The following is a 15,341-nucleotide window of genomic DNA, read 5'->3' as shown; positions in this document are numbered from 1 at the left end:
GTTGCCAGGAGTAAAAAAGGGGCGCGGCTTCCTCAGCGCCACACCAAATATGGCGAAAAGGGGGCGGGGTTTATGCGCCGCTCTCAAGATGGCGGCGGAGGGTGAGGGCGGAAGCGGGGCGGGGCGGAGAGCGGAAATGGCGTCGGAGAGGGCGGAAGTGAAGGGCGGCCGACCGGAAGTCGCCTCATGATGGGGGAGAAGAAAACGTCGGGTGAGGAGGGAGGGGGCCGGGGGTCCCAGGGGGTCCCGAGTTCGGTTCAGGGATCCCGGGTTTGATTTTGGGGGGGCTCGGGGCCGATTTGGGGGGTCCCGGTGTCGGTTCGGGGGTCCCAGAGGGCTCTGAGGGGTCCTAGCGTTGGTTCGGGGGGTTCTGAGGGGGTCCCGGAGCTCTTTTGGGGGTCCCGGTGTTGATTTGGGGGGGTCCGGGGAGTTCTGGGCTTCGGTTCGGGGGTCCCGGTGTTGATTTTGGGGGTCCCGGGGCTGCTTCGGGAGTCCTGGGGCGTTCTGAGGGGGTCCCGGGGTTAATTTAGGGGGTCCAGGGGCCGGTTCGAGGATCCCGATGTTGATTTTGGGGGGTCTCGGGGTCAGTTCAGGAATCCCAGTTTTGAAGAATTCCCCATTTTTAAGAATTTTTGATGGAAATTCCCCATTTTTTGGGGGTAAATTCCCCATCTCCTTAAAGGTAAATTTCGGATTTTTGGGGTTTTTTTGCCTGGTATTTCTGGGGGTAAATTCCCGGTTTTTGCGGCTAAATTGCCGATTTTTTTTCGATATAAATGCCTGAGTTTTTGGGCTAAATTCCCAATTTTTGGGAATTCCCAGGTTTTATTTGGGGATTTTTGCTTTTCTGGGAGGAGAGGAATTTCTTGGTTTTTCTCTGAAAATTCCCTTTTTTGTTTAGAAATTTTGGATTTTTTGGGGTTTTTTTTGGTAATTCCCAGGTTTTTTTCAGGAATTTTCGGGATTTTTTCAGAATCCCCGAATTTGGGGTCCCCCTGACCCGTTTTTCCCCAGCCCGCGTTCCTGAGGGGGTCCCCGGTGTGTCCTGGACGGGCTCAATCCACTCCCGATTTTTGAGGTTTTTTTGTGGAAAATTCCGGATTTTTTTTCAGGCATTTCGGATTTTTTCGGGATTTGTTCAGAATCCCCAAATTCGGGGTCCCCCTGACCCATTTTCCCCCCGTTTTCCCCCACCCCGCGTTCCTGAGGGGGGTCCCCGGCGGGTCCTGGACGGGCTCAATCATCCCTAGAAAAATCACGATTTTTGAGGGTTTTTTTGTGGAAAATTCCGGATTTTTTTTGTAATTTCGGATTTTTTCCGGATTTTTTTCGGGATTTTTTCGGTGTCCCCGAATTCGGGGTCCCCCCTGACCCATTTTCCCCCCGTTTCCCCCAGCCCGCGTTCCCGAGGGGGGTCCCCGGCGGGTCCTGGACGGGCTCAATCCACTCCCGATTTTTGAGGTTTTTTTGTGGAAAATTCCGGATTTTTTTTCAGGCATTTCGGATTTTTTCGGGATTTTTTCAGAACCCCCCAATTCGGGGTCCCCCTGACCCATTTTCCCCCCGTTTTCCTCCAGCCCGCGTTCCTGAGGGGGGTCCCTGGTGTGTCCCGGATGGCCTCACTCAGCCCTAGAAAAATCAAAAATCCCGATTTTTGAGGTTTTTTTGTGGAAAATTCCGGATTTTTTTTGTAATTTCGGATTTTTTCCGGATTTTTTCGGGATTTTTTCGGTGTCCCCGAATTCGGGGTCCCCCCTGACCCATTTGCCCCCCGTTTTGCCCCAGCCCGCGTTCCTGAGGGGGTCCCCGGCGGGTCCTGGACGGGCTCAATCCACTCCCGATTTTTGAGGGCTTTTTGTGGAAAATTCCGGATTTTTTTTGTGGAATTTCGGAATTTTTCGGGATTTTTTCGGGTTTTTTTCAGAATCCCCCAATTTGGGGTCCCCCCTGACCCATTTTCCCCCCGTTTTCCCCCAGCCCGTGTTCCCGAGGGGGTCCTGGATGGGCTCAATCCACTCCCGATTTTTGAGGTTTTTTTGTGGAAAATTCCGGATTTTTTTTCAGAAATTCGGGTTTTTTTCAGAATCCCCGAATTCGGGGTCCCCCTGACCCATTTTCCCCCCGTTTTCCCCCAGCCCGCGTTCCTGAGGGGGGTCCCCGGCGGGTCCTGGACGCTCCCGCCCGGCAGCGGCGGCTGCACCGGCAGCTGGAGGCGCTGGAGAACGACAACTTCGGGGACGACCCCCAGGCGGGGCTGCCCCGGCCCGGGAAACGCCTCCCGAACTTCAGCGACACCGCCGAGACCGGTACCGGCACCGGGGCGACCGAACCGGGCTGGGAATGGGGGATTTTGGGGGGTTTTGGGGTTTTTTTGGGGTTTTTTTGGGGGGTTTTGGGGGAGGATCCCAGGCGGGGCTGCCCCGGCCCGGGAAACGCCTCCCGAACTTCAGCGACACCGCCGAGACCGGTACCGGCACCGGGGCGACCGAACCGGGCCGGGATTGGGGGATTTTGGGGGTTTAAAGGGGATTTTGGGGGGTTCAATGGGGATTTAGGGGGTTTTCAATGGGATTTGGGGGCTTCTGGGGGGTCTCGGTTTGGGAAATGGCTCCCGAACTTCAGCGACACCGCCGAGATCGGTACCGGGACCGGGGGGACCGAACCGGGCCGGGATTGGGGGATTTTGGGGGATTTTGAGGGGTTTAAAGTGGATTTTGGGGGGTTTAAAGGGGATTTAGGGGGGTTTGTGGGGTTTAAAGGGGATTTAGGGGCGTTTTAGGGCTCCCCAACTTCAGTGACACCACCAAGATTGGTTCTGGAACCCAGAACCAAAACCGGAACCGAACCCGGCTGGGATTGGGGGATTTGGGGGGTTTAAATGGGATTTTGGGGGGTTCAATGGGGATTTTGGGGGGTTTAAAGGGGATTTTGGGGAGTTTGGAGGGGTTTCAAGGGGATTTTGGGGGGTTTAAAGGGGATTTAGGGGGGTTTGGGGGGTTTCAAGGGGATTTTGGGGGGTTTCAAGGGGATTTAGGGGAGTTTTAGGCCTCCCCAGCTTCAGTGACACCGCTGAGACCGGTACCAGGACCCAGAACCAAAACCGGAACCGAACCGGGCCAGGATTGGGGGATTTGAGGGGTTTAAAGGGGATTTTGGGGGGTTCAATGGGGATTTTGGGGGGTTTAAAGGGGATTTTGGGGGGTTCAATGGGGCTTCTGGGGGGTTTAAAGGGGATTTTGGGGGGTTCAATGGGGCTTCTGGGGGGTTTAAAGGTGATTTAGGGAGGTTTTTGGGGGTTTTGGGGCTCCCCAACTTCAGCGACACCGCCGAGACCAGGACCGGGACTCAGAACCAAAACCGGGCCGGGACTGGGGGATTTGGGGGTTTAATTGGGATTTTGGGGGGTTCAATGGGGATTTTTGGGGGCTTCAATGGGGATTTTGTGGGGTTTAAAGGGGATTTTGGGGGGTTTGTGGGGTTTAAAGGGGATTTTGGGGGTTTTAAGGCTCCCCAACTTCAGCGACACCACCAAGATTGGTTCTGGAACCCAGAACCAAAACCGGAACCGAACCAGGCCGGGATTGGGGGATTTGAGGGGTTTAAAGGGGATTTTGGGGGGTTCAATGGGGATTTTGGGGGGTTTAAAGGGGGTTTTGGGGGGTTTCAATGGGGATTTTAGGGGTTTAAAGGTGATTTAGGGGGGTTTTAGGGCTCCCCAACTTCAGCAACACCACCGAGACCAGAACTGGGCTGAGCCGGGCCAAACTGGGCCAGGATTGGGGGGTTTGGAAGGGATTTTGGGGGGTTTAGAGGGGATTTTGGGGGGTTTAGAGGGGATTTGGGGGGTTTAGAGGGGATTTTGGGGGTCCCAACCTGGGAAACACCTCCCGAACTTCAGCGACAACCCCGAGACTGGGACTGGCACCAGGGGAACCGAACCGGGCCAGGATTGGGGGATTTGGGGGTTTAAAGGGGATTTAGGGGGGTTTAAAGGGGATTTTGGGGGGTTCAATGGGGATTTAGGGGGGTTTAAAGGGGATTTTGGGGGGTTTAAAGGGATTTTAGGGGGGTTTTTGGGGGTTTTGGGGCTCCCCAACTTCAGCGCTGAGACTGGAACCGGGACCGGGGGGAACCGGGAATGGGGATTGGGGCCGGATTTGGGGCAGATTTTGGGGCTGAATTCTGCATTCGGGGCTGGATTTTTGCATTTTCATTGGATTTTGGGAGTGAATTTTCACCATTCTCAGTGGAATTTGGGGCTGAATTCTGGATTTGGGGCTGGATTTGGGGTTGGGGTGGATTTTAGATTTGGGATCAGATTTTTCAGGGGAATTTGGGGCTGATTTTGGGGCTGAATTCTGAATTTTGGGGCTGAATTCTGAATTTTGGGGCTGAATTTGGAGCTGAATTCCAGATTTTGGGGCTGGATTTTGCATTTTTTGCTGAATTTTGGGGCTGATTTTGCAGCTGCATTCTGGATTTGGGATGGAATTTTGGGGTGGGATTTGGGGCTGGATTTTGCAATTTTTGCTAAAATCAGGGCTGATTTTGGGCCTGAATTTTGCATTTTCAGCCGAATTTGGGACAGAATTTTGGATTTTGTGGCTGGATTTGGGATGGATTTTCAGCCGAATTTGGGGCTGAAATTTCGGGGCTGATTTCTGAATTTTGGGGTCAGATTTTGGGCTGAATTTTGGGCTGAATTTTGGGTTTTCTCCAGGGAAGAAAAAGAAGAAAACTCGGGGGGATCATTTCAAGCTGCGCTTCCGCAAAAACTTCCAGGCCCTGCTGGAGGAACAGGTGGGGATGGGGAAATTTGGGAAAATTTGGGAAAATTTGGGGGATTCATTTTTACTTTTTTGGGGATTTGGGGGGATTTTGGGATATTCTGGGGGGATTTTTGAGGATTTTGAGGCAGTCAGAGGGGATTTTAGATGGTATAAAGGAGATTTTGGGGTGATTTGGGAGATTTTTTAAATATTTTTTGGGGATTTGGGGTGATTTGAGGGAATTTGGGGAGAATTTGTGTAAATTTGGGGGTGGGTTCGGGGTTGGATTTTGGGGCTGAATTTTAGAGCTGAATTCTGGATTTTGGGGCTGAATTTTTGATTTTGGGGCCAAATTTTGCATTTTTAACCTGGATTTGGGGCTGATTTTGGGGCTGAATTCTGGATTTTTGGACTTGATTTTGGGGCTGAATTTTAGAGCTGAATTCTGGATTTTGGGGCTGAATTTTTGATTTTGGGGCTAAATTTTTGATTTTGGGACCAAATTTCGCATTTTTAACCTGGATTTGGGGCTGATTTTGGGTCTGAATTCTGGATTTTTGGACTTGATTTTGGGGCTGAATTTTTGATTTTAACCTGGATTTGGGGCTGATTTTGGGTCTGAATTCTCGATTTTGAGCTGATTTTGGAACTAAATTCTGGATTTTTGGGCTTGCTTTTGGGGCTGAATTTTTGATTTTAAGCTGGATTTTGGGGCTGATTTTTGATTTTAAGCTGGATTTTGGGGCTGAATTTTGCATTTTGGGGCTGAAATTTGCATTTTTTGCTGGATTTGGGGCTTATTTTGGGGCTGAATTTTTGCATTTTCAGCTGGATTTTGGCTCTGAGTTTTACATTTTAACCCCTTCAGAACCTGAGCGCAGCCGAGGGCCCCAATTACGTCTCGGCCGGGGCCGCCCCGTCCCGGCTGCCCCAGCGCCACTTCTGCGCCGTCTGCGGCTTCCCCTCGGGCTACACCTGCGTCACCTGCGGGGCCAGGTACTGCTGCACGCGCTGCCTGGGCACCCACCAGGACACCAGGTACTGGGGGGGCAAAAAAATGGGGAAAAAACGGGGAAAAATGGTGAAAAAATGGGGGAAAACGGCCCAAAAATGGGGAAAAATGGTGAAAAAATGGGGAAAAACGGCCCAAAAATGGGTTTGGGGACACACCTGAGTCACCTGTGGGGCCAGGAACTGCTGCAGGCGCTGCCTGGGCACCCACCAGGACACCAGGTATGGGAGAGCAAAAAAATGGGGAAAAAACGGGGAAAAACGGTGAAAAAATGGGGAAAAACGGCCCAAAAATGGGTTTGGGGACACACCTGTGTCACCTGTGGGGCTGCACGCGCTGCCTGGGCACCCACCAGGACACCAGGTATGGGGGGGCAAAAAAATGGGGAAAAAACGGAGAAAAAATGGGGAAAAATGGTGAAAAAATGGGAAAAAAATGGGGAAAAACGGCCCAAAAATGGGTTTGGGGACACACCTGTGTCACCTGTGGGGCTGCATGCGCTGCCTGGGCACCCACCAGGACACCAGGTATGGGGGGGGGGGCGAAAAAATGGGGAAAAAACGGGGAAAAATGGTGAAAAAATGGGAAAAAAGGCACAAAAATGGGGAGAAATGGTGTAAAAATGGGGAAAAACGGCCCAAAAATGGGTTTGGGGACACACCTGTGTCACCTGCGGGGCTTCAGGCGCTGCCTGGGCACCCACCAGGACACCAGGTACAGGGGGGCAAAAAAATGGGGAAAAAATGGGGAAAAATGGTGAAAAAATGGGGAAAAACGGTGGAAAAAAATAGGAAAAAAAACGGTCAAAAAATTGAAATAAAACAGAAAAAAATTGAGAAAAAACTGAGGAGAAATTGGTGAAAAATGGGAAAATGGGAAAACCAACAAAAATGGGAGAAAAACTGGGGAAAACAGCCAAAAATGGGAAAAAATGGTTAAAAAATGGGGGAAAATGGGAGAAACGGTGAAAAATTGGAGGAAATGGGAAAATAAATGGGAAAAAATCCCAGGAAAAATGGGGGAAGCCTGGGAAAATGGGAAAACCAGCAAAAATGGGAAAAACCCCAGGAAAATGGAAAATAACTGGGGGAAGTTGGAAAAAGGGAGACAAAAAGGGAAAACCGGTGAAAAAAGTGGGAAAAGCAGCCAAAAATGGAGGAAAATGGGAAAAAGAATAGGAAAAAACCCAGAAAAAAATGAGGAAAATGGGAAAACCAACAAAAATTGGGAAAAAAACATGAAAAAAGGGCGAAAAAAAGGGGGGGAAATGGTGAAGAAATGGCAACAAAATGGGGGGAAAAATAGGAAAAATCTGAGGGAAAATGGGACAAACAGGGAAAAAAACTGGGAAAATAGGAAAAATTCCAGGGAAAATGGGAAAAAAAAAATGGGATAAAGGAAAAAATTTGCTGTAAATGGGGAAAAAATGGGAAGAACTGTAAAAAAAAAGGGAAAAAAAGTCAGGAAAATGGGGAAAAAATTGGGGGAAATGGGGAAAACGGCAAAAGAATGGGAAAATTCTCTGGGAATGTTTCCTGAGGTTGGGACCCCCAGTTCTTGGAGGGGGCGGAGTCTCACCCTGGTGACCCCTGACCTTTCCCTTCCCTCCCCCACAGGTGCCTGAAGTGGACGGTGTGACCCCGCCCCCAATATGGCTGACGTGGCCACGCCCACAAGATGGCTGCCGTGATGCTACCACAAAATGGCCGCCGTGAGCGCGTCTTCTTTGGTCCCGCCCCTAAAATGGCTGCCGTGGCTCCACCCCCAAGATGGCCACCACAGTTGCACCCCCAAAATGGCTGCTATGACCCTGCCCACAACATGGCTGCCGTGACGCTGCCCCAAAATGGCCGCCATGGCGTATCTTGTTTGGTCCCACCCCTAAAATGGCTGCCATGGCTCCACCCCCGACATGGCCACACCCCCAACATGGCTGCTATGGCCATACCCACAAAATGGCCACCATGCTCCCACCACAGATCCACCCCAAGATGGCCGCCGTGGCTCCACCCCCCCCAAGATGGCCGCCATGGTTCCACTCCCCAAGATGGCCGCGGTGGCTCCACCCAAAGATGGCTGCCATGACTCTCCCGTCAACATGGCCACACCCCCAAAAATGGCTGCTATGACCACACCCCCAAGATGGCTGCTATGGCCACACCCATAAGATGGCCACCATGGCTCCACCCCCAAGATGGCCACCTTGACCCCACCCACAAAATGGCTGCCATGGCCCCACCCACAAAATGGCTGCCTTAGCTCAACCCCAAGATGGCTGCCATGGCCCCACCCACAAAATGGCTGCCATGGCCGCACCCACAAGATGGCTGCCTTAACTGGACCCCAAGATGGCTGCCTGCCATGGCCACACCCACAAAATGGCTGCCATGACTCCACCCCCAACATGGCCACACCCCCAACATGGCTGCCGTGGCCACACCCCCAAGATGGCCGCCATGGTCTCACCCCAAGATGGCCACCGTAGTTCAACCCCCAAAATGGCTGCCATGACCACACCAACAAAATGGCTGCCGTGACCACACCCCCAAAATGGCTGCCATGGTCTGACCCACAAAATGGCTGCCGTGACCCCACCCCTAAGATGGCTGCCATGATATGACCCACAAAATGGCTGCCATGACTCCACCCCAAACATGGCCACACCCACAAAATGGCTGCCATAGCCCCACCCCCAAGATGGTTGCCATGGCCACACCCACAAAATGGCTGCCTTTGCCCCACCCAAAAAATGCCCACTGTGGTCCCACCCCAAGATGGCTGCCATGACTCTACCCTCAACATGGCCACACCCACAAAATGGCTGCTATGGCCACACCCATAAGATGGCCACCATGGCTCCACCCCCAAGATGGCTGCCATGGCCCCACCCACAAGATGGCCGCCTTAGCTCAGCCCCAAGATGGCCACCATGGTCTCACCCCAAGATGGCCACCGTAGGTTAACCCCCAAGATGGCTGCCATGACCACACCCCTAAGATGGCTGCCATGGTCTGACCCACAAAATGGCTGCCATAACCACACCCCTAAGATGGCTGCCATGGCTGGATGCACAAAATGGCTGCCGTGAGCACACCCCTAAAATGGCTGCCATGACTACAGCAACAAAATGGCTGCTGTGACCACACCCCTAACATGGCTGCCATGGTCCCACCCACAAAATGGCTGCCATGACCACACCCCTAAGATGGCTGCCATGGCGGGATTCACAAAATGGCTGCCGTGACAACACCCCTAAGATGGCTGCCATGATCTGATCCACAAAATGGCCGCCGTGACCACACCCCTAAGATGGCTGCCATGGCCGGATGCACAAAATGGCCGCCATGACTCCACCCCCAACATGGCCACACCCCCCAAATGGCTGCCATAGCCCCACCCCCAAGATTGTTGCCATGGCTACACCCACAAAATGGCTGCCATGGCCCCTCCCACTTCCCAAGATGGCGGCCGGGCCCGGTTTGAACCAAAATCCGACTTTTTCCTACCAAAATCTTTGGGATTGATTTTATTTGAAGGGTGTGGGAGGAGCTACAGGAGAGGGGGCGGGGCCTGGGGAAGGGGGCGGGGCCTGGGGAATGGGGGAAAATCCGGGAAAATCGGGAAAAATTCCGGGAGAAAACGAGCGGGAACCGCAACCCCGCCCCTTGAGGGCGGAGCTGCGCCAACATTGGCCCAAGATGGCCGCCCTGGGCTCTGATTGGACAAACGTTCCCTGAGGGCTCCGCCCCTTTGTGAGAGTCGGGATCCTATTGGCTGTTGGGGCCCTGCCCCGGGATCAAGCCCTGCCCATTTTAGGGCCAAGCCACGCCCATAAATACAAACCGTGCTCCTCTCCGGGTAAACCACACCCCTTTTTCAGCAAAGCCCCACCCAAAAATCCAAACCACGCCCATTTTGGGGTCAAGCCCCGCCCCCCTGAGCCAAGCCCAATTCCTTTGGTCCAAGCCCCGCCCTTTTGATCCAAGCTCCGCCCCCAAATCCCCTTGTGCTGCCCAGGCTCCGCCTCCTGTGACGTCACCCGGGTGGGGTCCCTCGGCGGCCAAGCAGCGTTGGCTCCGCCCCTCGGGGGCGGGGCGAGGCCGCCTGCAGCTGTGGGGATAATGAGATGCAAATGAGCTGGGGAGGGGATGGGTGAAGGGAAGGGGTGGGTGTAGCCAAGTGAAGGGTGTGGCCACGGGAGGGGCGTGGCCGGGGGGGTGTGGTGTCTCTTATCGGGGGCGGGGCTCATTTGGTGGGTGTGTCCCTGCATACATGGTGGGTGTGGCCTAATGGGGCGGGGCTTATTTCCTTTATAATTCAATGGGCTTTGCCCATTGTGGGCGGGGCTTATGTCCCTATTCACGACATGGGGGCGGGTTTTGTCCCGGTGGGCGTGGCCTTCTCACCAGGTGGGCGGGGCTTATTGTGGGTGGGGGTTGTGTCCTTTCTGACCAATTGGGTGTGACCAATTGGGGGCGGGGCTTCTATCCCTGCTCATCTTGTGGGCGGGCCTCAATGGGGCGGGGTTTGTCGCAGTGGGCGTGGCCTGCTCACCTGGTGGGCGGGGCTATTTCAGCACCTGGCCCGGCCGCGCCTTCTCCAGCTTCCGGCGCCGCTCGGCCGGGATCTCGTCCAGGCTGATCCCGTGGTTGCTCGCCCTGAGGGGTTTGGGGCGAATTCGGGGGTTTTTGGGATTTTGGGTTTTTTTTGTGGGGATTTTTGGGGATTTTTTGGGATTTTTTTGGGATTTTCCGCCCAATCCTGGCGTTGCCCCGTAGCCACACCCCATAACCCCTTTCCCACCCCATAACCCTGCACCCCAAACTCGATCCTATAATGGCCTCACTCACCCCAAACCCCAAACCCGGCCCCATAACCCCAAACTCCACTCACCCCAAACCCCATAACTGCATAACCCCAAACCCCATAACCCCAAACCCCACTCACTCCAAAACCCCATTACCCCAAGCCCCATAACCCCAAAACTCCATAACCCCAAACCCCTCTCACCCTATAACCCCACTCACCCCATAACCCCATAGCCCCACCCCATAACCCCATAACCCCTCCCTATAATTGGCATCACTCACCCCAAGCCCCAAACCTGACCCCATAATGGCCCCACTCACCCCATAACCCCAAACCCCATAACCTCAAGCCCCATAGCCCCACATCCATAACCTCATAACCCCAAACCCCATAACCCCATAACCCCGTCACCCCATAACCCCAAACTCCACTCACCCCATAACCCCACACCCCAAACCCCATAACCCCAAACCCCATAACCCCACACCCCAAATCCCATAACCCCAAACCCCATAACCCCGTCACCCCAAACCCCATAACCGCATAACCCCAAACCCCATAACCGCATAACCCCAAACCCCATAACCCCACACCCCATAACCCCAAACCCCATACCCCACACCCCATAACCCCGTCACCCCATAACCCCACACCCCATAACTCCCCGGCCCTATAACCCACCCCATAACTCCCCGCCCCTATAACCCACCCCATAACTCCCCGCCCCTATAACCGGCCCCATAACTCACCCCGGCAGGAGGTCGGGGGGGGTGGGGATGGGTTTGGTGAATCCCTCGCGGCCCACGAGCCAATAGGTGTCCTCCACTCCCTTCCCCTATAAACAACGGGTTATAGGGTCAGTTATGGGGTTATAGGGTCAGGTATAGGGTCAGTTATGGGGTTATAGGGTTATAGGGTCAGCTATGGGGTTATAGGGTCAGTTATAGGGTCAGGGTCAGTTATGGGGCACAGCCAATGGGTGTCCTCCACTCCCTTCCCCTATAAACAACGGGGTGGGTTATAGGGTTATAGGGTCAGGTATGGGGTTATAGGGTCAGGTATGGGGTCAGCTATGGGCACAGCCAATGGGTGTCCTCCACTCCCTTATCCTATAAACAACGGGGTGGGTTATAGGGTTATAGGGCCAGGGTCAGTTATGGGGTTATAGGGTCAGGTATGGGGTCAGGTATGGGGTTATAGGGTCAGTTATAGGGTCAGGGTCAGTTATGGGGCACAGCCAATGGGTGTCCTCCACTCCCTTCCCCTATAAACAACGGGGTGGGTTATAGGGTTATAGGGTCAGGTATGGGGTTATAGGGTCAGGTATGGGGTCAGCTATGGGCACAGCCAATGGGTGTCCTCCACTCCCTTATCCTATAAACAACGGGGTGGGTTATAGGGTTATAGGGCCAGGGTCAGTTATGGGGTTATAGGGTCAGGTATGGGGTCAGGTATGGGGTTATAGGGTCAGTTATAGGGTCAGGGTCAGTTATGGGGCACAGCCAATGGGTGTCCTCCACTCCCTTACCCTGTAAACAATGGGGTGGGTTATAGGGTTATAGGGTCAGGTATAGGGTCAGCTATGGGGTTATAGGGTCAGTTATAGGATCAGTCAGTTATAGGGTCAGGTATGGGGTTAGCTATGGGCACAGCCAATAGGTGTCCTCCACTCCCTTACCCTATAAACAACGGGGTGGGTTATAGGGTCAGGTATGGGGTTATAGGGTCAGGTATGGGTCAGTTATAGGGTCAGTTATGGGGTCAGCTATGGGTACAACCAATAGGTGTCCTCCACTCCCTTACCCTATAAACAACGGGGTGGGTTATAGGGTCAGCTATGGGGTTATAGGGTTAGTTATGGGGTTATAGGGTCAGTTATGGGGTTGCAGGGTCAGTTATGGGGTTATAGGGTCAGTTATGGGGTTATAGGGTCAGTTATGGGGTTGCAGGGTCAGTTATGGGGTTATAGGGTCAGGTGTGGGGTTACAGGGTCAGGTGTGGGGTCAGCCATGGGGTCAGTCACTTATAGGGTCCGTTTTGTGCTGTATTTGGGGTTTTTTGGGCTGTTTTGGGGTTTCTCAGGCAGTTTTGGGCTCTATTTGGGGTTTTCAGGTGGTGTGGGGCCGTTTTGAGCTCAATTTGGGGTTTTTTGGGCTGTATTTGGGGTTTCTCAGGCAGTTTTGGGCCGTATTTGGGGTTTTCAGGTGGTTTGGGCCCTATTTGGGTTTTTTTTCAGGCAGTTTTGGGCTGTTTGGGTTTTTTTGGGGCTGTTTTGGGGTTTCTCGGGCAGTTTTGGGCCGTATTTGGGGTTTTCCAGGCGGTTTTGAGATTTTTCAGGCACTTTTGGGGTGTTTTGGGCTCTATTTGGGGTTTTCAGGTGGTTTGGGGGCTGTTTTGAGCTTGATTTGGGGTTTTTTGGGCTGGTTTGGGGTTTCTCAGGCAGTTTTGGGCCATATTTGGGGTTTTTTTCAGGCAGTTTTGGGCTTTTTGGGGTTTTTGGGGGCTGTTTTGGGGTTTCTCAGGCAGTTTTGGGCTGGTTTTGGCTTTTTTCAGGCAGTTTTGGGGTTTTTTGTGCTGGTTTTGGGGTTTTCCATGCAGTTTCGGGCTCTATTTGGGGTTTTTCAGGTGGTGTGGGGCCGTTTTGAGTTCAATTTGGGTTTTTTTGGGGCTGTTTTGGGGTTTCTCAGGCAGTTTTGGGCTGTATTTGGGGTTTTCCAGGCAGTTTTGGGCTGTTTGGGGTTTTTTGGGCTGTTTTGGGGTTTCTCAGGCAGTTTTGGGCTTGTTTGGGGTTTCTCAGGGTGTTTTGGGGGTTTTTGTGCTGGTTTTGGGGTTTTCCATGCAGTTTTGGGCCATATTTGGGGTTTTTTCAGGCAGTTTTGGGCTTTTTGGGGTTTTTGGGGGCTGATTTGGTGTTTTCCAGGCATTTTGGGCTGGTTTTGGGATTTCTCAGGGTGTTTTGGGCCGTATTTGGGGTTTTCCAGGTGGTTTTGGGCTGTTTGGGGTTTTTTGGGCTTTCTCGGGCAGTTTTGGGCTGGTTTGGGGTTTCTCAGGGTGTTTTGGGGGATTTTGTGCTGGTTTTGGGGTTTTCCATGCAGTTTTGGGCTGTATTTGGGGTTTTCCAGGTGGTTTGGGCCGTATTTGGAGTTTCTCAGGCAGTTTTGGGCCGTATTTGGGGTTTTTTGGGCTGTTTTGGGGTTTTTTGGGCTGTTTTGGGTCATATTTGGGGTTTTCCAGGTGGTTTTGGGACATATTTGGGGTTTTCCAGGTGGTTTTGGGCTGTTTCGGGTTTTTTGGGCTGTTTTGGGGTTTTCCATGCAGTTTTGGGCCATATTTGGGGTTTCTCGGGCAGTTTTGGGCCATATTTGGGTTTTTTTGGGCTGTATTTGGGGTTTCTCGGGCAGTTTTGGGCTGTTTTGGGGTTTCTCAGGCGGTTTTGGGCCTTTTTTGGGGTTTCTCGGGCAGTTTTGGGCCGTATTTGGGGTTTTTTGGGCTGTTTTGGGGCGGTTTGGGCTCACCTTGAGCTCGGTCTTGCCGCGGATGTCGACCTTGAACCCCTCCTGCAGCGAGAGCAGGATGGCGACCGTGCGCTGGTTCACGTGGATGCGATAGGCTGGGGGAAAAGGGGGTTTAGGAACCCCAAAATAACCCAAAAATAACCAAAAACCCAAAAAAAAAACCCCAAAAAAACACCCAAAAAATTCCCATAACTGACCCCGGCCCCACAGCCCTGACCCCAGTGCGCTGGTTCACGTGGATGTGATGGGCTGGGGGGGAAAGGGGGTTTAGGAACCCCAAAATAACCCAAAAATAACAAAAAAAAAACCCCAAAAAAACCCTCAAAAACAAACAAACAAAAAAATACAGAAAAAATCCCAAAAGATTTTAAAAACCCTAAAACCTCCAAAAATCCCCCCCAAAAAACACCCAAAAAACCCCAATTCTCCCCACAAAAAAACCCTAAAACCTCCAAAAATAACCCCAAAAACCCCACAAAAAACCACAAAAAAAAGCCAAAAAAATCCCATAGATCCCAAAAACCTCCATGGATCCCAAAAACCCCCAAAATTCCCAGAACTGACCCCGACCCCACAGCCCTGACCCCAGTGCGCTGGTTCACGTGGATGCGATGGGCTGGAGGAAAAGGGGGTTTAGGAACCCCAAAATAACCCAAAAATAACCCCCAAAAAAGAAAAAAAAACCCCAAAAACCAAAAACAAATACAAAAAACCAAAAAATCCCCAAAATATTAAAAAAACCCCTAAAACCTCCAAAAATCCCCCCCCAAAAAAAACCCTAAAACCCCCAGAATTCCCCGCAAAAAAACCCCAAAATCCTCCCAAAAATGAAACAAAATCACCAAAAAGCCCCAAAAAACCCCAAAAACCCAACAAACCCCCCAAAAAATCCCAAACCCCCAACAGTCGTCTCCCTTGTCCCTGTCCCCTGTCCGTGTCCCCATCCCTGTGTCCCCTGTCCCTGTGCCCTCTCAGTGTCCCCATCCATGTCCCCATCACTGTCCCCTGTCCCCTCATGGTGTCACTCACGCAGCCCGGTGGCCTCCATGCGTGACGCGGTGTTGACGGTGACACCATCAGTGTCCCCTGTCCCCTGTCCCCTGTCCCTGTGTCCCCATCAGTGTCCCCTGTCCCTGTCCCCATGTCCCTGTCCCCTGTCCCCCTGTCCCCATCAGTGTCCCCTCCCTGTGTCCCCATCAGTGTCCCCTGTCCCTGTCCCCATGTCCCCTGTCCCTG

General features: G+C 52.7%; 2 protein-coding genes across 2 annotated transcripts in view; one reads left to right on the top strand and one right to left on the bottom strand.

Moving 5' to 3' along the window:
- The first annotated feature begins 125 nt into the window (after nucleotides 1-125).
- On the top strand, nucleotides 126-9,292 carry ZNHIT1 (zinc finger HIT-type containing 1). Its single transcript, XM_071419984.1, has 5 exons — nucleotides 126-211; nucleotides 2,136-2,306; nucleotides 4,721-4,800; nucleotides 5,638-5,807; nucleotides 7,398-9,292. Exons 1-5 carry the CDS (start codon nucleotides 187-189, stop codon nucleotides 7,417-7,419), a joined length of 468 nt encoding a protein of 155 aa, XP_071276085.1. The 5' UTR covers nucleotides 126-186; the 3' UTR covers nucleotides 7,420-9,292.
- A 469-nt stretch (nucleotides 9,293-9,761) lies between these two features.
- Nucleotides 9,762-15,341, bottom strand: part of GUCY2D (guanylate cyclase 2D, retinal) — a 30,192-nt gene continuing 24,612 nt past the window's right edge. The window contains exons 17-20 of the mRNA XM_071420018.1: nucleotides 14,106-14,200; nucleotides 11,340-11,425; nucleotides 10,336-10,439; nucleotides 9,762-9,891 (exon numbers count right to left, since the gene is read on the bottom strand). Coding sequence (XP_071276119.1) covers nucleotides 10,349-10,439; nucleotides 11,340-11,425; nucleotides 14,106-14,200 — 272 coding nt within the window. The 3' untranslated portion in view covers nucleotides 9,762-9,891; nucleotides 10,336-10,348. The remainder of the gene's footprint in view (nucleotides 9,892-10,335; nucleotides 10,440-11,339; nucleotides 11,426-14,105; nucleotides 14,201-15,341) is intronic.

The sequence above is a fragment of the Agelaius tricolor genome, unplaced genomic scaffold (genome assembly GCF_023055355.1).
Source record: "Agelaius tricolor isolate 1412-34295 unplaced genomic scaffold, bAgeTri1.0.p SCAF_120, whole genome shotgun sequence".
Taxonomy (NCBI): Eukaryota; Metazoa; Chordata; class Aves; order Passeriformes; family Icteridae; genus Agelaius; species Agelaius tricolor.
Note: the sequence above shows the minus strand (reverse complement) of the source record. Positions and strands in the feature narration are given on the sequence as shown.